At 43.8% G+C, this 24,441-nt stretch overlaps 1 protein-coding gene across 11 annotated transcripts in view; it reads right to left on the bottom strand.

The window, feature by feature from the left end:
• Positions 1-1,247: 1,247 nt before the first annotated feature.
• MTSS1 (metastasis suppressor 1) overlaps positions 1,248-24,441 on the bottom strand; it is a 124,906-nt gene continuing 101,712 nt past the window's right edge. For 2 of the 11 annotated variants that reach the window (XM_014965395.1, XM_014965394.1), the window contains 8 exons: positions 20,730-20,887; positions 19,342-19,449; positions 18,344-18,441; positions 16,101-16,311; positions 6,441-6,635; positions 4,197-4,361; positions 3,687-3,846; positions 1,248-2,333 (listed from right to left, as the gene is read on the bottom strand). In XM_014965395.1, the coding sequence (XP_014820881.1) occupies positions 1,783-2,333; positions 3,687-3,846; positions 4,197-4,361; positions 6,441-6,635; positions 16,101-16,311; positions 18,344-18,441; positions 19,342-19,449; positions 20,730-20,887 (1,646 nt within the window). In that variant the 3' untranslated portion in view covers positions 1,248-1,782. Of the gene's footprint in view, positions 2,481-3,686; positions 3,850-4,196; positions 4,362-6,440; positions 6,636-8,287; positions 8,408-16,100; positions 16,312-18,343; positions 18,442-19,341; positions 19,450-20,729; positions 20,888-24,441 lie in introns of all 11 variants that reach the window. The other 9 variants (XM_014965390.1, XM_014965387.1, XM_014965398.1 and 6 more) reach the window with 8 other exon arrangements.

Below are 24,441 nucleotides of genomic sequence, written 5' to 3' on the forward strand. Positions count from 1 at the left end.
TATTATATTCTGTAATAAGGAGCTTGTTTTTCAAAGAAAGGAAGGTTTAATATTTTCTAAGAATCATGCTTTTTTTTTTTAATTATTTTTGCTTTTAAGCCATAAAAAAAAAAAAAAAAGGAAAAGGTTAGCAACCACAGCAGTGTAAAATGTTATATAGAACACAGCGACTACACAGGTACTAGAAGTTTCACATCCAATGCAGTTATGTATTAAAGCATAAAAGGTTATGTAGGCAAGTCTAGAGCCAACAGAAATCTGCAGAGCGCGTGGTGGAAACCAGCCCCTTTCCATGTCTTTTGGTTTTTTGGTGCATCTCTCAGCCATCCTGGCTGTGCCACTCCGGGGTGCGTCCCCGCGTGGCTCTGCTGTGGGTGGGCACACGGCCCCCCCACCTGCCGTGCCCTGGGGTCTGCACATTTCTATCAGCTTTAGGAGACGGGTATTGCAGCAATAACTTACTTTTTACTTGAAGGAAAAAATCCAACTCTTAATAATTCTATCGACAGCGTTCCAAAAAACATGACTTAAAGTACAAAAAAAGAGAATATAGCGGTCGGGTTCCCGGTATTATCAAAAAAAGAGTTATCTATCTCTCCCCACCCCCCACCCTTCACCCCTTTCTTTTCGGTATTTAAGAAAAGCCAATCAACTGCCATTTAAAAGAAGTTAAGAAAAACAAGCCCCTGTATTGGAAAGAAACATTCGCAGTTTACTAGATCACAAGCTGGTTACACCTGTCAAATTGTTAAGTGTTTTCTCAAAATATTTGGGCTTTCCAAGGTGCCCAGCCTGCTGGGCACAGTCCGAAAAAGGCATTTTGATAATATCTAAGAACTCCCTGCTTGCGTTTGGAAAATGCTTTCGCATTTTTGTAACTGCCTCAAGCCTGTCGTCCTTGCTTTGCAGTGAGTGGCAGGATGAGCGAACAGAAGGTGGAGGTGGAAGGACCAAGCCCGCGGAGCTCGGGCTGCGCGTGTGTGACTGAGAGTTGCTGCTGTGCAGTCGGAAAAGAAACGTGGAAAAAACCCCAGTCTGTAAAACACCCCACAGAAACAAAACACTGCAATCCAATATGGCTTAATTCTGATGCATTTACCATGAAGCTACTAGTAATTAATCCTACTAGGCTACTTTTGTGCAACAGCATCTGCTAGTTCGATGGCATCTCCCTCCCCCCGCTACCCCCCCCAAATACTCTACCAACTGCAGGTTTCTTCCTTGCATTATATATTGCTTTTATTGTCAATTTTCATTCCTGCTTTTCAAACTTTTTTTTTTTTTAATACTTTAACAAGGATCTGTTCCTTACAGTTTGACTTAAACTTTACAATAAGTCCCGTTGTTTTGTTTTTTAACCTCACTATTACAAGGCGCTCTACAAAAGCTTGCAAAAAAGCCAAATTTTCATTAAATCCCTTTGCTGAAGTTAACTACTTGACTTTTTTTTTTTTTTTTAATTGTCCTATGATTTAAAACTTTACAAAGAGAGTTATAAAAAAGGTAAATGGGATTTGGCACCTTCAGAAAAAATTAAAAGTGTAACTTAGATCAAAAAAAATGCAGAAACAAAATCATTGATATTTACAAATTAAAACACCAGTGAAGATTATGTCTTACTACGCTCTCTCACCTTGTTTTTCTCTCTCAGAGTACTGTCAGACTGTCTGCTACCGAGCATCTTAAAAAATTCATTGATTACAGACTGGAATGGATAGAGACACGTTAGTTTCCTCACAGTTCGTTCTCGGCGGCTGAGTACTCCGGCAGAGCTGGTCGCTCCTAGGAAATCCGAGGCGCGGAGCGATCGTTCGTGGTCGTCTTCTTCAGTTTGACCCCGCGCCGAATGGCGTTCAGCATGTCTTCACCCTGGGGGGCCTCCCCGGGACTCAGCTCTCCGGGATCCAGCTCCGTCTGGCCGGGGGGTGCGAGGCTGCCGGCCCCATCCCTCTCGTTGTCTTCCCCCTCGCTCTCGGGAACCCCCTGCCTCTGCTCGTCGGCAGCGCTCAGTTTCTGGCTGGAGGCCGGAGGGTTGACGGACGCTTGGCCGCTCCACGAGGAGGAGGGCATGCTGGTGGCACCTTGGCCACCATCTCCCGCTGCTGGAGAGTCGGGGCTTTGCTCGGGACACTCTTCGGTCCCAGCCAGGGCGCCGGGCAGCCCCCCTGGGATATCGGGGACGGTCGGCGTTTTGACAGGAATCACCGGCGTCTTGATGGGAATGGGGCCTCCCCCGATGGTGCCGCGTCGGACCGAAGGCTTGGTGGAAGGGGTCCGTCTGATGGTGGCCACGCCGGGGGTGACGATGACGGGTCCCAGGGTGGTGGGCAGACCTGCGGTGGAAGCGGGACGCTTGGTTTGAAACATTCTGCGATAGGACTGGCTAATGTCGCTGTTTCTCGGGATGGTGGAGGATTTGTCAAACTCTTGTTGTTCTGCCTCCTGGTCACCACTCACAGAGAAATAATCATAATCTGAAACTGATGCCAAAAGACAGAATTAGGAACAAGCTGGAGAAAACAGCTCAGTCGTGTCAGTAAGTCTAAAGTATGTATAACTAAAAAAGTGTATATAACCAAAAAAGCTTGGAGGTCAATAGCAATTAAGAGAGGTTTTAGGATAGTGTGACCAGGAATGTCAGAGCGCGTGGCTGGGGGCAGCCCTACAGCAGAGGGACCCTGCAGCTGCAGGGTGCCCACCTCTCTTATGGAAGAGACCTTCACACACTCAGTACCTTCTCTGAGAAGAACTAATGAAGTAACAAAGACTCAATGTTTGTTGCCAAAATTAAGACACCAAACCCAGCATCCTACAAGCCATATGCTACCACTTGTAGATACAAATACTTAAAACAGTCAGTGACTAAGAAGGTACTTTAGATGAGGCAACGTGGGGCTCGGGGGAATGTGTACCAGTGATTTCAGCAGCAAATTTGCTTATTTTGCAAACGAAGTAAATCCCAGCTGCCAGGTCTGAAAACTCAGCCTCAGCTTTAATAATTGCATCGAGTTCCTTCCTTTCCAGGGAACTGCTGAGCCAAGCTGGGCCCTCTGCAAGCCCTCCTGCCTCTTGTCACTGAACACCATGACTGGCCTCAGCTCAGCAAACAAGGGGGTTTCTGAACTGCCAACACCAAACTGTCCCTCTCAGGTCACTGCTGCTTCTGAAACCCAACACCCTATTGCACCTTCCCAGGTATGCCCAAGTTAAAGGTCTCCAACGGATTCTTTTTCCAATTAGGGCAATTTCTGCTTAGCTGGGAAATAAGAGGTCACAAAGGAAACCAAGAGCAGATTCAGAGAACTGACAGAGCAAGACAGCAAAGCTTGTGAGTGTGCATCTGCCAAGAGAGTAGCTCCAAAAGGACACTACCACCACAAGAAGTGTACGAGCACGTTCTTTAAAATGGTAGCATCCTTAAGCTAAAACTCATCCCAGCAATGCACAAGAAAATGCGACTGTTCAGTGCTCTATGCAGCAATCCAGGTTTCTATTTAGTTAATGAATCCAGGCTGCATTCCAAGCTGGAAAAAACGTCACAACAGCAATGTTCACTCCCTTCTCCCCAGCTGACTACAAAGGCAATGAGTGATGGCTGCTGGAACACAGCTCCTTGGCACTAAGGGGTGAGTGTACGATGGCCAGGCTGGGAAAGCTCTGAAAAAGAACATCTCTGGGATGGGTACCTTGAGATGGGATGGTGTCCTCTGAACAGCACGGAGTTGTTGTCTGGGTGCTGTAGCCACTGGAGCACTGCAAGGAATCCCGACTGCTCCTCTGGGTGTCCAGCTGCAGCCCTCTCGTCAGAGCGAGCGCCAGCTCCTCGCAGGCCTCCATCTCCTCACCCTGCTGGTTACACACAGGAAGGAGACTCATTATGTCTAGAAGGGTTAATCAATCTTCACCAACTATTAGCTGTCTCTCCTCCCAAGCAGAGCTTGTGACCATCACAACCCAAGAGGATTGACTCCAACCATTTACTGGAGCTTCAAAGAAAGAGACTCTTCTTTGGATGCTGTTGCTCTACAAACACCAATGCCCAACAGCATGTTCTCATGTCGCTTCCACTGATCACCCCAACACCACACCAGGTGGATAAACACGTGCCAACACCCAGCACGGCACACACATATTGGCAGGAGCTACCACATCTTCTTCCCTTGCACCAAATAGCATATTAGAAATTAGAGCCTCACCCTTGTGGCAGCTGACACCGTCATGCTCCGAGGTCTCTGGGCCTCCTCAGGGGACACGGGTGGCCCACTCTGAGCTCCTCCATTGACATCTGGTTCGCGCTTTTCTTTGCGACGTTGCAAGGTGTTCACCACTGGCTGATCGTATGGGCCTGGTTTGGCCCAGTCCTAAGGAAATGTCCTTGTTAGTGACAGCTTTCATCAGTAATTGTGCTTTAATTACAAGTAAAACTATGCAAAGGGGCAATTTTAGTGCAACAGGTTATGTATCAAAATGGATATGCCTTTCTGAATAGGCCAGAAATAAATTAATTTTGAGGATATTAAAAATCTTCACTTAGAAATCCTATCTCCTCCATCAAAGGGAATCTAAATTTCAATCCTACCTAAGTGTTCTTATATGAAGATATTTAACATGTTAGTACTATAGTTTTCTCTAAATGAAATTCCATTGTGTTAAAGCCTATATTTTCAGAAATTCAAATGCAAAAATCACTGGCACACAGCAGAAAATGTACATAAACTTCCAATTAGTGATGTAACTGTTCTAGATGTACCCAAGTTCTAGTAGTACGTGCTGTTAAGCATGTCCTCAGTTCTGAAAAATTAGGCTTGAACAGTTTTGATACACATTAGAGGAGCAACTCTGAGTAATCTCTCAGTTTACTTACTAGCTGAAATCTAGATTATAATAATGGGGAAAGACTTAACTTCACTCTGAATTACTGGTGCCCAATTTGCAACAGAAATTCCTCAGGCCAGGAGGGCTGTATTCACTCAGGGCTCTATTAAGCACAGTCCTGAGGGTGCCCAGGAGCCACAGGTGGCACACAAAGCGAAGAGCAGGGCTGGTCAGGGCGCTGCGCTGGGACACACAACCGCTGCCAAGCAGCAGCTCCCCAAACACCAACTGCCACAGGGGCCAGCCCCAGCCTCAGAGAGTCCTCCCTCCCCGAGACAAGGGCTGCTTTAAAAATAAAACCAGAAACAACTTGCATGTGAGAGCGGGGCACGCACCCCACCGCTGGCAGCAGCCGGCTGCTGAGCAGCCTCCGCGCTGTCTCCTGCTAATTAATTAACAAGGGGCTAAGACCACACTATAGATTATTACTGACGTGTCTCAGTCCAAGGCATGGGAAGTGCAGGGGGCTGTCCTGACGGAGCCCCTCCTGCAGACGGGGATTTGGGGTTTATTAACACAAATGAAACTCTGCTTTGCCTTAACAGCTGTGTCTTTGCTGCAAGTGTTTTGCTGTGGAATACAATGGCAAAGTGCTTCCAGCAGAGAGACAACTAGTGACCCTGCAGCCCCAGGACCACTGTGGCCACCCTGTGTGTATGTCTCAACAGTCTCCAGCTGCTGGAGAGAGAGATTAAGGGGATCTGTAATGAGGTATCTCAATCTACACGTGTAGGAAGGTCCTATGGCGCATATGCAGTATCATAGAACCATCCACAGGCATCTAAGACCTGGGCAGCTACTACCAACTGCATACCAGCCTTGAGAGACTCACAGCAACAGACAAGAGACCTTCTCCCTTTGCTCCGGGCAGAGTCTCCCAGAGGAATGAGAGTCAAGGCTCTGGCAGAGCAGAGACGTTTGGATGCCAAGGAAGATCCCTGCAGATCCAGCTGGAGCAACTGAAAGAAGTTCCTGCACTCCGACTTTTTCAGTGGTCTCACCCAAGGGAGCAAAACAAGCTGTGTGAGCCCTCCCAGCCCGTGGCAGTAAAGCCAGGACAGCTTCAGTCACCCCTTGGGTTCTCCTGGTGACGAGCACCTTCATAAACTGCTCCAGCTGGATCTACAGGAGCATGGCTGCCTACAGGGGCCGAGCACAGCCGCTGCAGGGAGAAGATCAAGGTATGGTTTCAATAAGCCAACTGGATGCCAAGCCTGTACTTCCCTGCTCCAGTGAGTGCCCTGAGAGTGCTCAACAAGCTCTCTTCTCGCTGAATAGAGCCCAGAGTGTTTTCACCAACGTCCCAGAGTTACACTGTCCCTTCCTACCTAAGCGTTGTCAGCCTTAACACGTTTTAGGCAGTGCCAGAATAGACAAGGTCATTCAGAAATATCCACTACCAGATTTTAGCTCTCCGATTTATCACCATGCAGGGCCCATTCAGAGTGATATTAAACAGAGCAAATCAAGGAGTAATTACATGGATCGAAAGGTAGCAACAACCGCCGTGCGCACACTGTTGGTATGAGGAGGTGAGGAACTGCCACAACAAAAGGAACACAAACCTTCCAGCTAGGGATCTTAGATGATGGTAACATGCCTGGCCCAATGGTGTAATAATGAACGTAGTCTGGAAGGAGGGCTGAGGGAGCCCGAGTCCACGCGCGGGAGACAGGCGGGAAATGAGGGAAAGGACCTGCACCAACTGAAGCTACGGATGGGTCACTTGATAAACTACAGTGATAAAACCCATTAGACAACTGGAAACGAAACAAATAAACAAACAAAAACAGAGAAATTAATATAAACAGAATGAATATGAAAATACACTGTGACTCTCATGTTCTAGGGAGAAAACTTCTGTATCTTAACACAAAAGAAAGAAAAATCGTAGCTTTGCTGCAAATAAACAACAGACAATTGATACAATGCTTGGTTGAGAAGTGAGACTGCTTGAAAATTGTTATCTGGTGTAACAAATTTCAGACATCAGTCTAGCAGTCATTGTCTCCAGGCTGGGCAGCTTTGCCTCCTGTCCACGAAAGCAGCGCACTGCGAAAAAGCCTTTGCATTTAGGTTCCCTGCAGACTGCGGACACAGAAACAACACATTTCCAATACTGGAGGCATTGGCATTGGTGGCGTTTATTCTATGTAGCTGGACAGAGAGGAAAAGCAAACAGCCTTCGAAAATGACGTGTGCTGGTCGTGTGATGATATGGAGAAAAAAAAAAAAAGAAAAAAAAACAACAGCAAGGATTTACCAGATGAGAATGGAGACCGCTGTCACCTCCTCCCCCAATTCAGAGTGTATCCCCCGTGATTTATTCCACCTGCGTGTGGTTTGGTTGGCTTTTTTTCCTTTTTGTTTTGGTCAAAACCACATCCCGATTGCTCAGTGCAGTACGTGCTGCCTGACGGGAGGGAGGGGAGAAGCCACAAATGGTACCACCTGGTCAAGCTGCTCTTTGTCGGGCAACCAGCCGGGTTTGGGCAGCCTTCCACAACCTCTTTGAGCAGAAAAGGCAGACAAAGAGCTTTTCTTAGATAATCACCTCTGTAAAACACCCCATTTGTAGCTTTCCCCTAGCAGTTAGTTTAAAGGCAAGTGTCGCTGTGATTTATTCAGATTCATTTCTAAGGGAGTGGGGGACAGTTCCTATTCTCATCTTCCCAGGGAGGAATCCAGGCTGCATCCCATGCACAGATGTTTTGTTTTTTATCCAAATGTTGCTGGGTTTGGATAATGAGCTAGTAGGTTTGTATGTCTTTGAGATGAAGTTTTTCACCTTATCTGTGGAGGCCCAAGCCCCCATGGTGGAGCCTGAGCTGACTGAGGTGGGGGAACTGCACTCGCTCACTGACTGGCAGGTTTCAGAGGCTTCTGAAGAGGCAGAGCTGGACGAATTCTGCAGCGTAAAACAGCACCGCAAGGCAGGGAAAGGATACACAGGCCACCAAAAAAAGAAACAAACCAAACAAAACCAACACACACACACACAAAAAAAAAAAAAATTGCTCAGTGCAGTACGTGCTGCCTGACGGGAGGGAGGGGAGAAGCCACAAATGGTACCACCTGGTCAAGCTGCTCTTTGTCGGGCAACCAGCCGGGTTTGGGCAGCCTTCCACAACCTCTTTGAGCAGAAAAGGCAGACAAAGAGCTTTTCTTAGATAATCACCTCTGTAAAACACCCCATTTGTAGCTTTCCCCTAGCAGTTAGTTTAAAGGCAAGTGTCGCTGTGATTTATTCAGATTCATTTCTAAGGGAGTGGGGGACAGTTCCTATTCTCATCTTCCCAGGGAGGAATCCAGGCTGCATCCCATGCACAGATGTTTTGTTTTTTATCCAAATGTTGCTGGGTTTGGATAATGAGCTAGTAGGTTTGTATGTCTTTGAGATGAAGTTTTTCACCTTATCTGTGGAGGCCCAAGCCCCCATGGTGGAGCCTGAGCTGACTGAGGTGGGGGAACTGCACTCGCTCACTGACTGGCAGGTTTCAGAGGCTTCTGAAGAGGCAGAGCTGGACGAATTCTGCAGCGTAAAACAGCACCGCAAGGCAGGGAAAGGATACACAGGCCACCAAAAAAAGAAACAAACCAAACAAAACCAACACACCCACACACAAAAAAAAAAAAAAAGACAAAAAGCAGATACACAGAGACACACACAGGAGAGAGGGAAGGATGAGAGAAGCAGAGGGTTAGGGTTTTAAAAATCAATTAGAAACTGCTCAAAACCATTGCTAATGTTCAGGAAATCTACGAGAAACAAAACAAGCCATTTGCTTAATGCAAGAACTTGCCACGCTGCTTGAGAATGAGGGAATCGAGGCACCGACCTCACCCCCTCATTGCAATTTCAGCGTCCCAATTCTGGTAGCTGTCTCAGAGCAAGAAGCTGAGGGAGCTGAGGGAACCTACGGTCCGAACATGCAATATACCGAGACAACTGAGTTTATACAGAAAAGCAGATCATCAGTGCTTCAAAGACATAAGTTAAGATTTAATACATGGAGCAGCAAACGTCACTTACATTCACAAGTTCTCAGATATTCTGATCTGCAAAAGTGCTTGTGAAAAGCTCATCTGAGTTTTATTACAGAACAGAGAAAGAAGTGATACTTACCAAAGCTGGAGGTTTCCAAAGTGCATTGTCTGTATGCATGTGCCTCTGTGGGTCGTATGCATACACCAAGAGCACTCTGACTCAAACTTTTCTGCCCAGCAGCCAACATGAAGGTACATGTACTCTGCTGAGTGCATAAACGGTGGCTTGTGCTTGCCACCCACCTCCTTGTAGCAGCAGAGAGAGAAAACATCAGGGGCTTGGATGGAGAGGGAAGGAAAATGCAGGACATCGAGCGTCCATCAAACACCTCAAACATTTAGCTCCTAGCTAGGAACTCCTCTTCCACTTTTCGGTGCACGCCTTTATGTTCCTTTCCTGCTGTGAGACCTCTACAACAGCATCTAATTCACCTTCACACAGGCCAAGGTGAATGACCACGTGGAGCATTTTACCAACTACAGAGCTGTCACACATCTCCCCCTCCAAAGTGGCATCACCCTCAGTAGGGATGTGTGTGCAGGTCCAACCGAGGGCTTGCAAATGGTCAAGAATACTGGCAAAGTTGTCAGGGCACTACTGAGCTCTAGTCATTGTCAGGAAATTCAACACTAACTCATCCTTTGGTAGTCCAAGACCCGTGAAGCAAGTCTATCTAAGGGTATCCCTGGCATTTTATTTTATGACAGCAGAGAGAACGTGCTCTTGTATCAAGTTTGTGTAGCAAAGCCTCAGATTTCAAGGAATGATATTTTGAAGAAGGGAAATCTCATCTGAAATAAAATGTCATCAGTTAACCTTAGATGAGATCTTGGGGTGAGACTGCAGTAAAAGGACAGCTGGATAAAAGGCACTTAGAGGAGTAATTACTGCCAACACCCAGAAGTTGTCTCACTGCTCACCAGAAGCCAAGTATAAGGAATGTGTAGCCAACTGCCTGGGTAAAGCTGCTGGTCTCCCGAGACGGGATACCATCACCCTAAGGATTTTGGTGAAGACTGTTGGGGTTGTTGAGAAGCCAATACAATATCAGTATCCTGAGCCTATTAGCAAAATGGATTTAAATGAAACTTTGCATGTAACGTGCTGGACTATTTTACAGAAATAATGCACACCCCATCTTACCCTGACATGAGATCAGATCTGTGGGTGACCTGTCAAACATGTTTAGGGTAGAAGTAAGCTCAGCTCACAAGGCTTGTATTCAAAGTGCAGTAAGAGTTGAGGCGAAAATAAGATCAGAAGAAACTGCCAGAAATGACACGTAGCTATCAAGGAGAGAAAGGAGAAGGATGCACTGGGGTACCGTGACTTGATTTGTAGAACTTGTCACATTTTTGATTTAATGCAACTCCTTTTACAGAGACAAACCTCTAAAAATAAGAATAGTGACAAACATGAGCTGCCGTTGACTCTGCCATCAGACATAACTACAGTACACTAAATGGAGACAAGCCAATTTTTTCTATCTTTAGAAAACAATACATTATACAAAATTAGACTAAAGCTCCAAGTTCTGCCTGACATTCTAGGTAGCTCAACAAAAGAAACTGTTTGAAAAGCCCTGTGAGAACACTCACACTAGTGTTACTCTTTAGCCAGGGGGGGAAAAAAAAAAAAAGAGAGAGAAATATAATAATATAATTTGAGAAAATCTGTTCTGAAACCTCGTTCTTATGCCCCAAAAGACCCTCCTTGGTCTGGGTCTGTATACTCTGCACATGGCAGGACAGACAGTGAAGAGCCTGAGTGCCAAATACTGTATTGCCAAAACTACCTTGTTATCAGGGCACCTGCAGAAAACAAGTGAGGATTTGGTGTTTACAGCCAATAGACTATTCCTTTTTATAAACCAGAAACTTCAAGAGCTTATGTGAAGCATTAGTAGAAATGGGTCATAAATGTTTATTAGCAATAAAGCTGCATGTAGTAACTAAATGGAAAAAAGCCAAAAATGTAAATTCTGAAGATGCAAAGAATTGTTCAATTTGTTTGGTGTATGGGGAAAAAAGACTGTAAGTGGTGAACTTATTTTTGCAACAAAGTGACTCCAAGGTGAAAGAAAGATGAAAGCAAGGACTCCTGCACTAACTCAGTTTGGCCATTTTCAACAGGCACAGCTGGGCAAAGGACAAACCAAGATGCCCTGGGGAAAACACCTTGGTAGTTGAAGGAAATGCAAGAGGTGGTGGTAGGAGAACAGGGTCTCCTTGTCTTGAGAAACTTGCATGGCACAGGGAAGGGGAGCCTCTGGTCTTGCTAAAAAAGGATTACAACAGTGAGAAAATGATGGAGAGGGGGCAGAATGACACTGAACTCCTGAAGGAGAAGTGCAAAGAAAAGGCAGGCGGCAGCAGGCTCGGATCAGACTGCAGAAACTGTCCCAATGGTTGAACCTGGGTGTGGGAAGCACAGACCACCCTTCATTTCTTAGCAGAAAGAACACCAGGGGCTGAAACCAGAAACTGCACAGTTACTGCTTGGGCAAAAAGTCTCCAAACTTCTGAGTGCTTGTTCCAGCCACACACCCACCAGTACACGTGGCCCTGCACAGGCAAACACTGGGCACAGCGATTCCTACTCCACCTCCCATGGAGTGAGAAACCTGACTGTGGGATTTTTTTTCAACTTATTTTAGTTGATCCCATTTTAAAATGATTGTTTACTTTGAGCCGTTTTTAAAATTAATTCTTTCATTTGATCTATTTTTACCCTGGGAGATTTATTTTATTTTCCCGCAGCTGCGATAATGGTGATTCTGCTCTGCTCTCAAACCACCTCTTCTGCCAAAAAGCTTGAAGTTAACAGCATCAGCAGAAAGCTAAAACTGTGCCCTGCAAAGAGACAACCAGTTCCTCAAAGATACTTTACAGGCAGTAGCTTGGTATCTGGTCTCTCTGACATTGTGCTACAGCTTGTTCTTGGGTAGTGTCCCGCTGCTTGGTGTGCTATGTATGAATTCCAGCAAGGATACAAAAAAAAAAAAAAGCTGTATTTTGGGCTACTGGACTGTATAATTATATTCTCCATCTGTTGTCCTACTAACCTATAAAAGGACTGCAGTTACCTTGGATTACTCTCAATCCTTTGTTTGCTACATTTTCCATTCAAATACAGTATTGTTTTCTTAACCCCTTCCCTTCCTCAATTACTCAACAGCTTCCTGGGCAAGGGTTTCCCAGGAGACCAAATCCCAAAGAAAAGCCTGGTCCAATGTCCTTCTACAGTCAGTGGAAGACATCTCAGTTACCTTTCAAAAAGCTTTGGATGGTGACTCAAGGTCACCTCCTCAATTTGTCTCACTTTCTGGAACACGTCTCTACTGAACCCTTTTTTCTAGTCAGGAACAAACTGTAGGGAAACTTAACTTTAAAAAGGAAGGTTAGGAGAAACAAATATTGGTGATAATTTACAGATGCATTTCTGTTCCTTTGGGGTTTTTTGGTCTTGATTTTTTTTTTCAGGTCTGATTTAGAAGCACTTCTTAATTTACATGGAAAACCGAAGAGTTGTAACAATATATTTTCCCTATTCTAACTTCAAACTATTTCAAGCAATGGAGCCTCTCCCAAAGCAGGATCTTTCCAGCTTGCTAATCTGTACAGGCAGAGGCACGCTCACATTCAATTTCCCTCTACTTCACTGTTTAGGGAAAGCAATTTCCAGAATATTCTAACAATAAAGCCTGAGTCCTCTGCTGCTTGACAGCACATCAACAGTTTTTTTCATCTTCTTCATCTGCTTCTTTTCTCTCCCCTTGCTTTCATCCCCACGAAGTCATAAGCAGCCTCTAAAATCCGACTGTATAATTGCTTCCTCTGTGCGTCTTCACTCCAAGTCCAGAGAATCCTTCTATTATTATCCCCCTAAATCAAACATAACCGCACGACTACCATATTGCTTCATCCCAGATACTGCCAGATCTCAGTTTGCCCACTACATAGAGCAACGTGTGGGTTTAGCAACACCAGCCATGTCCAGTGTTGATCCAAGAGCTACCCTGTGCTCCCAGCAGCAGGTCTGTCAGAAGGGCTTTACGTGGTTTCAGTACGTGCCATGGGCAACGCTGGCCAGGGCTGACCTCAAATCTGGCATTTAGGGAAAGAGACCTGTGATGCTTTTCCAGGTGTTCAGCTATACACAAATGCACTTGCTTAATTAAGATTAAAACACTTTACAAGGACCTTTCCACATGTACAGCTATCTGTTACAGGCTAACACTTTCCCTCCCAGTGATCTTAACAGAGATGCTGCAGAAAAGAGATCGTATGAAACCAGTGTAAGGGCAGAGTCTGGTTTTATAATCCCTCTTTTTTCCTATCTTCGATTCAGAGTGTCATAACTGTAAAGACTTACTACTCAGCAACTATAGGCTTAGAAGAATCCTTCATTTTGCCCATCATCTCTCCTCTGGTACAGTCCGTTATTTTGTTTAAATCTCTACTTACTCCTTGTTTGACTGTTTTTCCCCCCATCTAGGGTTTTGAATATATTCAGTTTAATTTTCAGTGACACTTGCTTGTCTAAAACCTAGGTGAGAGCATAAAAGCTTCACATAGCTCATATAGTCTCATTCCTGTAATATGGGAATTATGTAGCTCTCTTCTAATTTTTTTTAAAAATCCATTATTAAAAGAAAATGGGTTTTGCTGCCTTCAAAACTACTGCTGCCAGTAGATGCCACAGCATGTAGCTAGCAAACATCAGCAAAGTGTCCACCTGTGCAAGATATATAGCTTTTAATTTCCTTTGTTGATTCCAGAGCTTGCTTTTCTGCTGTCTGGGTGTCACTACCAGAAACAATGACATCAATGTTTTTGGAACAGTCAGCAGCCGCTACCGCTGCTGCTCCAACCCACCCACCACCGAGCCTCAAAAGCACACCACCACGAGGAAGATCTGTCAGTTGGTTAGAGACACACAACATGAAAAAACGCTGTAAATTGAACAGCTTCTCGGTAAGCTCACGATCACAATTATCTGTCAGCACAACACACACATTTTACTTAGTGCTGAACATACAAAGCAAGACACTGAAGCAAAGATGAAGCGGCCAGGCAATGATCTGTTACCTTTTCCTCTGCGTAAAGGTATACAGAACCAGAGACATACAGAGCACATACCTACTTGTTATACCAACACACTACGCTTGTCAAGCCTTCTACAGCTCACGAATAGCTCAAGTGATGCTGGGGTCGGTTTGCAACTTTATGGAGAGTTTCTCAAATGAAGTGAAAGCGTAGGAACTTAGCTGGTGTCAATCAGCGTGACTCCCATCAGCTCTAAGATGTTCCGCCAGCTGATACCGGCCTAAGTTCTCCCCCCTGCTTAACAGGGGAACTTGCAAAGGGAGGTGGTGGGTTTTTTCCATGCTCAGGGCAATTGCAAAGTTACATCTTCATCTGCAAACACAGCATCATCATGTAGATTACCGCCCTTTTATGCGGGTGCAGTGGATACTATGAAAACCAAAGATGATGCCAGCATGTATAACTGAGGTACGTATCTTAGAAGTCAGCTTCCTTACCTTGTCACTATTCCAGTTTACTTTATTATTGCTCATTTACTTTTTTGCATTTCACTTAGGTTAGCCATAGCCAATCTAAACAAAACATTCATTTTATTAGTGTGGACAAAGTTCTTCAGGTTGTCATCTATAAAAAAATGCTGATGTGTCCAGACTGGGGACAGTGCAGAAGATGTATTCATTTGAAAAGAAAACATTTCTATTAAAATGAAAGAGGTAAATATATTAAAAAACTGTTGAGTTTTTAAATTATTTTAAAAAACTTGAGAACATGTTCCAAGCCTAAATGAACCAGTGTTGTTGTGAATGATACCCTAAAAATTTCACCAAGGGTGCCGCTTACTAAATGTTTTGCAAAAAGTAAGGGTCTGTGTGCTGCCAAAGGTGGTCCAGGAGAAGCCTAAGTGTTCAGGTGACACTTGGGAACTGCTGACACTGAAGTCGTTGGCTGTTTGCTGACTGTGAGGATTAAAATTATCATTGCCTACAAAACCATCTACTCCTCAACACGTGAAAAGAATTGCAACTACATTTATTAAACTACAGGACAAGCTTCTCCAGTGACCTCAGGGTGTGTTAAAATAGAGGATATTAGGTCCCATTCAGTTTGCAACTAAGATTTACGATGGGATTTATAATGTGAGATGGCATTTCAGCCTTGTTTAAAAAATATTGCAGTTCATGTATGATTTGTTTAAAAAAAACCCAAAACAGAAAAAAGAATTCAGGTGCTGGAAGATACATGCCATGGAGGCATGCAAACCTCTGCCTGCAGGTGGCCAGCTAGGTTTTATAGGAATGATGCCATGAACAAATAAAGCAGCAACTTCCTTCTGCAGATCAAAAAATGCTCTGGAAAAGTTATTATATTTACAGTTAAATCCTCTTAGCTTGACCAGGTTCAGGACACTATCATATATGACTAGGCAAACACTCACTTATGAGTTCCATAAAGAATTAAAAATACCTCTCATTTTCATGCAGAAACCTTATTTCTGCAAAGCACTCAACTGAGAGTCAAAAAGAGCAAGCCTAGCCACAGAGAAGGATGTCACAAAAATGGCAAAACCAATTCCAGCTGATACTGCTAACGGCATTTTGAGTATTCCAGGCCCTTTGCACGGGAGGAATAAAGGTAGTGTCCCTGCTGCCAAAGCCACCAGTACCAACCCCAGGCTGTGAGAAGGCTGACCTGGCACTGTGATTTGTCCATTAAACAGCCACCAGACATTAACACCTTGCAGTCTGTGCAGGATATTGACTGGTAACCTCAGTGGGTCGAGTTATTTATTCCCTCTTGTTAGGTGGGACTTCTTGCTCTTTCTCATCTGTGTATATCTAAAAGTTAGGCATCTAGGCTCTCTCCAGGGCCAGAGTGAAAACCAAATCCTTTGAGAGCAACTCATCCCTTTCTTCAGTGCTAACTGCAAAAGCAGCATGAATCACTCCAGCTAGCAGCCCAACTTTTAGATGGAAGAAGTGCAGTGAGACAAAGTTTACCCTCAGGGTTTAACCTGACTCCAAGGTCCTTCAAAACCACACCAGAACCTTTTTTTTTTGTTGTTGTGACAAGTGAGCTAAGTTACAGAGTGCAGCTCACGCTCAGGTTTTTGTTCTCATGCTTGCACGTACCTGGTTAGGTGCTTCTGGTGGCATGGGGGATGGCGATTTGGACTGGAAAGCATCCTGGGACATGAATCCAGAATCATGGGAGGACACACTGGACAGCCTCATGGGTGCCTGCTGAGGCAGATTGGAGCTGCGATAGCGATAGTGTGAACTAGGTGAGTGCGAGTGCGAGCCACTGGACCGGGAATCACTACTGTTAACGCTGTTCAGACTGCTGTGAGAGACAAAAGGAACAAAGAAAGGAAAGGGGAGAGGAAAAGACACAAGGGCGGGGTGGGGAGAGACCCATATACAGTACAATTAACATTCCACATGTCTCTAGCAACAGGCAGCATAAACCGGAAAGAAAAAATGTTGACAAATTAAATTGAAATATATATATATATGCACATATATATCAGTAAAGAACTGTAAGCAGCTGCAGTATCCCTGACGACCAGAGAGAAAATGGCATTTTAACCTTGAATTGACTCAAAAGATCAAATTCTGTAACCACTTCAAAGTCAGGTTAGGGACGAAGGGATCGCTACATGTCCCCTATACCATTTGCACAGCACTTTCACAAAACACGTCTGCAGACAGTGCTCTCCTGTTCCTGACTTACACCTTGTTGCTCTTGCACTGTGGCCCAAATTTTCAATGAGATCTCTAGCAGGGGGCCCAAAGGCATCACAGATCATCGAAAAGTCTGCCTCCAGGCATGCTATTGCAGTCAGTCAGCTGGCCAACCTGTCAGGCTTTTGAAAGCATCACCAAAAACCCTGCATTTCAGAGCACCTGGGACAAGTTTCACTCACATGAAAGCTTTCTATCAGCAAAAATGCATGTGATGGCCTATTGAGTGAAGTCAAGCCTCTGGGCACGTAGCCTTAGTTGGTAAGAAAGATGATCAGAGAATTAAACACCCTGAATTAACATCCATGAAAAAAAATAAACATTTGATTTCTCAAACAAAGAGATGGATTTTTAATCTCCAGCACCCATGGACAACAGCAGTGACATGCCAGCTGCAACGTGGGAGCCTTTGAAGTTCCCTGTTGGGGAAGCTAAGCAGGACCAGCAGGGTGCATCCCTCTGAAGGCAGCTTCCTACCTTTGCTGGCACAGCCCACCAACTAGCTGAAGGGATGGCTCTAAAGGACACATGGGCGAGGGCTGCACCTCCTGCTCACAAATTCCATCTCACACACAAGATGTACGAGTCAGCTTGGAGCAGGGAAAGAGGAGCTCTGCCTTATTCCACCCATACATAACAGCCTGGTGCCATACAGGCTTCATCACACAAAAAGACTAGGTCATTTAGGAAGAGATGATGGAATTTCGGGGCTTTTTCTTTTTGCCATTTTCTTTTACAGCTTCAGGATATTGCATCTTTAAGCCTGTGCTTGTTGCTCTAAATATGCATCTTTTCACACATATATATAAAAGTACTGAAGTTTTTTTTTTATATATATCTGCATGCAGAGAACAAGTAGGTACATAGAGGAAGTCATGTTCCCTTGCTCTGACATGCTACAGGTAACTTTGCTCATACACAGGGAACCTGTAGTACATTATTCATAAAGCAAACTAAAAGGTAATAATTTGAGAGCAGCTAGAAAGGTGTTGCGCAGAATACACAATAGGGTATCTTCCTTTTCAGCAAAAGGAAAGAGTAAATGTAGACACCAGGGTATGGGGGCAACATGCTAATAAACTGTTTTGTGAGAGAAAACAGTTTTAATGGAGAAAGCATAGACAGAATCCAGTGTTTCAACATATTTTTCAGGACAGCATTAGACAGTATTAAACAGTCAAAAGAACTTCTATCAAAAAAGCATTTCCATCTACCAGACTGATAGGGCAATTGCCAAGGATGTTTTTCCTTTTCAAACGGTTTAACTTACTGATTAGTAACAGCTACTTAGAATAATCTAAAAAGTCATCACATGAAAAACAGAAAAGGAAATTATGAATGAACAATCTCAGAGCTTAGATCAGTACAGTATGCTCTTTGATCTGAAATGGATTCAAGAGAACTGAATCAAAAGCATCTTCAAGTTGTCTTGAGTTCAAAAGTTGTTCAGTCATGCCCATCCTTTTTAATATTCCCAGTCACACACTTAAACGGATAAAGACCATGAGGGATTGACTTCATTAAGAGTTGTTAGTTAAGATTTAAGTATGCATACAAATCCATACCACAGTCTGAACTTGCCTCCCTTTGCCCCCAAACAGGTTAAAATTAAGTATTACCCGTCTACTTACCTGCAAACACTAGATTTTCTGGACATTGTGGTACTGGGAGAGGATGGAGGAGTCTGATAAGACCAGCTGTAATCAGAACCTTTCAAATCTAAAATTACCTGATGAAAGATAATCAATAGCATCAAGGACGTGGAAATTGTTTTTCCCTTATTAACAGAAAGCACCTGCTTGTTACACAACATTCGTCACCACTACAAACTGTCAGTGCCAATTGACCCAACCCAGAATTACACTGTGTATGCTACAGAAGAGAGCCAGCTTCATGCTTGGCTTTCCAGGAACTACCACACTTCAACACTAGGGCTGCTATAACAAAAGGAAAATTCAGATTTGAATGGAAAAATCTTTAAAAAGTAAAGCTGGAGATCTATTTTATCCATGCTGTAAGCTATTTTGGTTTGGGTTTTTTCCTTAAAAAAAACTATTATCGCCTTAGAGTTTAAGAACTGTCACATTTTAAAAAATCAATCGAAGATCCAATATTCAACCACAGCAGTGCTTCCCTCTTTGTGCTTCCAGGTCAATGATAAGGTGATTAATGTATGACAAGAAAACTGAGTTCACACAGCAGGCTTGGAATCACTTAGTGATACACATTTTCCTATGCATTTTAAGGACAATATGGAAAAATGTTCAAACGTTAAGACTCCATCCCAACAATCTTGCAACCACATAAAGACAGGGATGCTCAAATGTAGGGCAAGGAGATGACAACAATTTCTCATGTACCCTCAGCAGAAACTGGGCATTTTCATACACTTCAAAGTGCTACCGCTACCACTTCACACTGATCTCACCAAATACTTCAGGAGCACTCAGTTGGTACTTCAACACAAAATGTTTTAAACTGCTCATGTTAAAAATTACCTTGCTGCAGTGAAGCATCTACAAAACATAACATTAAGCCACTAAATGCTAGTAGTCAATAGTCCTTATGACACAAAAGGAAAACTGGTACAAGCTACAAAAAAAATGTTTTCTGGGTAACAAGAGCTAACCTGTTCACTTGAAGATGGCAATTTGTGTGGATCCATGGTGAGACTTTTCAGATCATCTGATATGGTTTGTAAATGGGTTATTTCTCCTAGCATTGATATTTCTTCTTCCTGAAAAAACAGAAGAGCAAGCCTAATCACAGCCTAGGTTTTAAAAATCAGACCCGTAACACAATACACGACCTTTTTCTTTTTGCTGATGACTGTGGGAATGCTCAGCAAGAGCTGCTTTTTTCTTTGCCCATTAAGCAATCACTCCTTATGAAACAGGGCTGGAAATACTAATTTAGAGTTGTATAACTACTTTAACATTGCTGCAAGTTCTGAGGCCCAGAAATCCTTTCTCTCGTGAATGAGATATGTCTCAGCCTTCTTTTTTGTGACATCTTCAGCAAAACAGTGTCATTTTTGATGCGTTTGGAAAAGATTTAGCTCTTCTGTGTATACTCACGAATGTGCCCTAAGGATTTTAACCTTGAACCTAAATAGGTGTTAAACTCATACTTCTTGCTAGTTTTTAGAAACTTAGAGATAAAGGCACTACAGAGGTATAAAACATTAATGCATCTATGATTCATTCTGGCTCAAGATACATCAATAGCTAATTCAGAGGATTCCTGCACCGTAAGTTACCATAGTAATGCCTCAGCTACCATGGTAATTTCATCCAGGTCCTCAGAGTCTGTAATTCACCTCCTCCTGCTCAGCCATCACCTCCCCACTCCTCTAACCATAGTTTTCTGTTGAGACTGATGCTCTTTGTAAACAAGCATTGGGAACGTTTTCCCAGTGCGCTGGAGACCCTTCAGAAATGCATCATGCTTGCACAAAGCCACAAAACGATTCATCGCCGGGCTTCAGACAACCTGAGATTATGAAAATATACTTAAACCTTTTCAATGAACTGAAAAAGCTGTCATGTAGGAGGAAAAGAGCTGCCAGAAAACCGCACGGAAGCAGCCTGCAATCTGTCAGATAATGTCATTATATACACAGGGGAGGTCCTGAAACATTCATCAGTCCTAGCAGTAGTGTAGGAGTAAGGAAGATTTATATTAAAATGTGATTTTAAGAAAAAAAGCTGTAGAAAAAAATGCATTAGTAATGTCTCAGGTCGGTATGCATTGGGAACTCAAGCCCCCTTCAGTCTTTGTGCCCATTGTTTTCCCATTAGTCATCTTGAAAGCGCTCAGTGCCTTCGATTTCTGAACTACTCCAAATGCCTACAAGAAAGAGTCCAACTCTTGCCACTTCCTAGACAGAGATGTAGGCTGAATTTTGGCTAGTTTTTATGGCTACATGCCTAAGATATAGCAAACTACTCTTTTTAGAGGCTTTTGGCCACTCATCCAGTTTGTGAATTGTACAGACTTAAACCAGAGAGCTCTTACTATCACGGGTCGCAGCATCGAGATGAAGGTACAGAATCGACCGCGCTCCTCGATCAGAGCTTTTCTGACAGCTTGCTTCTCGGTTTCTTCAAGCAGCAGGTACTTATCATTGACATCTTGTAAAGCACTATCCAACTGGGGCTGAATGTCACCCCGTCCTGTATGCAGGAAACAATCAAGAGTACATTTTGTCAAAACTGTGCATCTCCATAGAGGATGACCTTATTTTCAGCCAGCACTGCTGCCAGATTGTGCTTTTGCAATTCAAGTCTCAATCAGCATCTTCACTTAATTCAAATTAGTAAGGCTTTTTTTTTCCCCAATTAAGTCAAGCATTTGATAGCATTTATTATTTTTCCTTTTGCATAGAATAGAAATCCATCTCAATTCAAAAAGTTTCAACAAGCCAAAGACAGCATTTTACATAAGGATCTTCTCCAAGTATAAGCTGTATAAATTTTTCCCATCATCCTTGCTGAAAATCAATAGCTTACTAATTGGAAGGATATTAATTACTAACCCCAGGTCTTCTTCCTTCCTACTTCTGTGCTGAGCAAGATCCTAATGACAACTCTGTAGAGTCACTAAAGGATTGAATAAACCTCCTATATGAGATGATATTAGGAACATGTTACTGATCCTTGGACCACTGGTTTCAAGTTCTCTACACGAGCAATGGCTAAAACAGTTTTCTTTGTTCCAAAGTCCAAAAGAAAAAAAACACTATCAACATCTCAAATGCATATTAAGTTGCAGTATTTGTCTATGGAAATAAAAATATCCAATGTTTTGCAATCAAAAAGCTTCACTGTGATATTTATAGTCAACTCATAATACCAAAACTTTCTGTGACAGTTAAGCATCTTTTTCGGCACCAACGGCTTACTCTGCATCATGCCAAAATCATCCCCCCAGGAATGAAGAGCTGCTGCTCAGCCACAGTATTACTGAGTCAACGACGTGCAGTTGCAAGGTGTTTTCATGCAGCTTACACCCATAAATATTCTAAAGAACCTCAGTTGTGTAAAATTGTCTCAAGTCTCCCAGGAACACCATCACATGCAAATTAAGTATCCAGGTACATATTCATGCCACTGTTGCTAAATACTAGGAAGACAACATGGAAAAATGGTGGGTGAGTTACAAGGAGTTACCCCAAAATTTTTATGGACAATAACCTTTCTGCGCAGAGAATTTAAAACTATGAGCAAGAGGAAGAAAAAAGTCTCCTGATGTGTGTAGCACACAATGCAGATGAATCAAGGTCAGAATTACAAAGGAAAACATTTGCCATATCATCGTATGTATTTCTCCAATACTCCAGAGCGAGGTGAAGTCATCAGCTCCCCTGCACTAACGCACAGCCAGAGCTGCAGGAAAGAGAGCAGTGATGGAAGCAAAGAGGATCACACTGGCTTAGTGGCATCACAGATTGGATATATCCAAATCTCCTCTGGACAGAGTCAGACACAGTCCAGATAAAACTGGGCACACACAAGCAGAGCTCTGCAATGGATCCTTGATGAATAATGTCTGGCCCAACACCAACACGGCCACCACCAAGTCCACCTGGGTACCTAATTGCCAGCAGGAACATCCAGTGTCTGACCCCCTAAATCAGGCAGAGCAGTGCAATGTGGTCATAAAACTGTTTTGGAAGTATGTAATTTCAAAAATAACTCAGTGAAGTTGCAGTCACCTGCTTCCTCTCAAAATTAGCATCTGCCAGAAACAAGCCATAGAAGAGTTTCTGACAACTCCCTGAAGGTCCTGTGCCTTCTTGTCACTTAGGAGACAAACTGGGCCCTTCTGCTTGAAGATCAGTCCGTACATTTCAGCCCCTCCCCATACTCTCCTTTGCTATCAGATGCAGCGATTAAACATCTTATATTTCTCTGGAATGTCTTTTGAATTCCTGGAATGCAGACTTGCATTATTGCTCAGACTCTTCATTTTGAGAGCTGCCTGGAAATTACAGCAGGTGAAATAATCTCCCATTGTTTAAACCTGGGCACTGGCTCACAAGTGGGGATGTACCAAATGCAAAATGTATTAGTTGCAAACTAAATCACACACTCATTAGTTCAGCTCCAGAGAACTGCTGTAAACATTCAGCTGCTCCACCATATGATCATGTACTTAAAACAGTAAATCCTTGTTAAATGCACGCGCCTACGCAGTGAGAAGACACAGACTTAGAAAGCAACTGGACTCCATTGATAAAGTGGGTTTAAATATAGTGAGTTTTGGTAATTTACACAGACCTCACAGAGCCACACATCATGGACCAGAGCAACAGAGCACCCAAAACATGGGGCAAAAATAAGCCTTGTTTACACCTGTGTAACTCAGTTCATCAAAGTATCAGGATAGCGCTTGAACTGTGTATTTTAACCCTTTGGCAAAAGCACGTGTAAAACTGAATCGTTCTCCAACACCCTCTGGACCTCTACAAAGTTTCCAGTTCATTCCTTGAGCTGGGTCAGGACATTACCAGACAGACCCTCTCCTCACCCCTACTTTCACGGACCCATTATTGTGCTATGGCTCTTGGGCACCTCTGTAGTCTGAAAACACACAAGCTGTGCCGGGCATCATTCCGAGCAGGAAACAACCTCAGGCGAGTCATTTAGATGAGGTTCTGAAGTCAGATGTTTACATGGCATGAATACAGCTCTCTCCCGATGTCTCCTTGCAACTCATCTTTTAGGAAAGCTTTATTAACATCATTTGAAAGCTCCATAATGCAGACATCAATCTAGCGAGTCTTCTGAAATCAGGCATAACTCTTCCCACTCCCTGAATCGCCAGCTGCCTCCCACAGCACGCAGACAGCTCAGCACTTTGAGGGACAAGTCTCTGCCCAATTTAACCAGTTTCCCTCACTAAGCAGAGCGGAGCACAGCCTCTCGACAGCACCACTACACCCAGAGGACGCGGAGAATGTGACAGCCAACTGCTGATCACCTCTGCTCCTCACCCACCTTGGGTCTCCACTAATTTGGATCCACTGCCTATCTCAAAAGGGAACACTGACCACTACAGAGCAACGCAGTTCTTTTCCCTGCAAGGGAAGGTCACTATGGCTTCTCTGACAACTGATTGCACTATTTTTGATGTGGACACGAGGCACACTTTCATAAGGAACATCAGCAGTTGACTATTCTCTCCAGCCCACATTCTCTGGCCTTTAGGTTCACCCATTCGGAAATATTTCCAAACCAACACAACTATCGTAATGACAAATATTGTTCCAGAACAGTCTCATCACAGAGCAGCTCCTGCTCCAGCTGCAGACAGGTTTGAATGACCCACCAAAATAATCAGCATTAGAAATGGTCAAAAGCACCAAATATAGTCGCAGGTCTCTGGTCTGGAACCAGCCAGACATGAATACGATGTAGGGGTGGCTCTGCAGAGCACGTCCGGTTGCACTCGGAAGAACAAGTCAACAATCTGCAAACCAAGAAGAAATTCAGATCCAGCTTTTCTCAAAGTGGAGCCCTGGTGTTGCAGAGAGGGGCAAAAATGCAGGAGCAGAAGTTGTGGACTGACTTCTTCAGCTGCACCATGGTCCAACTGCCCTGGGACTTGTGGCTTGACACAGGCAAGTAACAGCTAATGAACTGCAGAGAGCTGAACTGCTTCTCATGGGTATTAACACGAATCCACCGCTCCTTCAAGAACAGTCTTAATATGTTACCTTCAGAGT

Source organism: Calidris pugnax, unplaced genomic scaffold, assembly GCF_001431845.1.
Source record: "Calidris pugnax isolate Ruff unplaced genomic scaffold, ASM143184v1 scaffold41, whole genome shotgun sequence".
In the NCBI taxonomy this organism is placed as follows: Eukaryota; Metazoa; Chordata; class Aves; order Charadriiformes; family Scolopacidae; genus Calidris; species Calidris pugnax.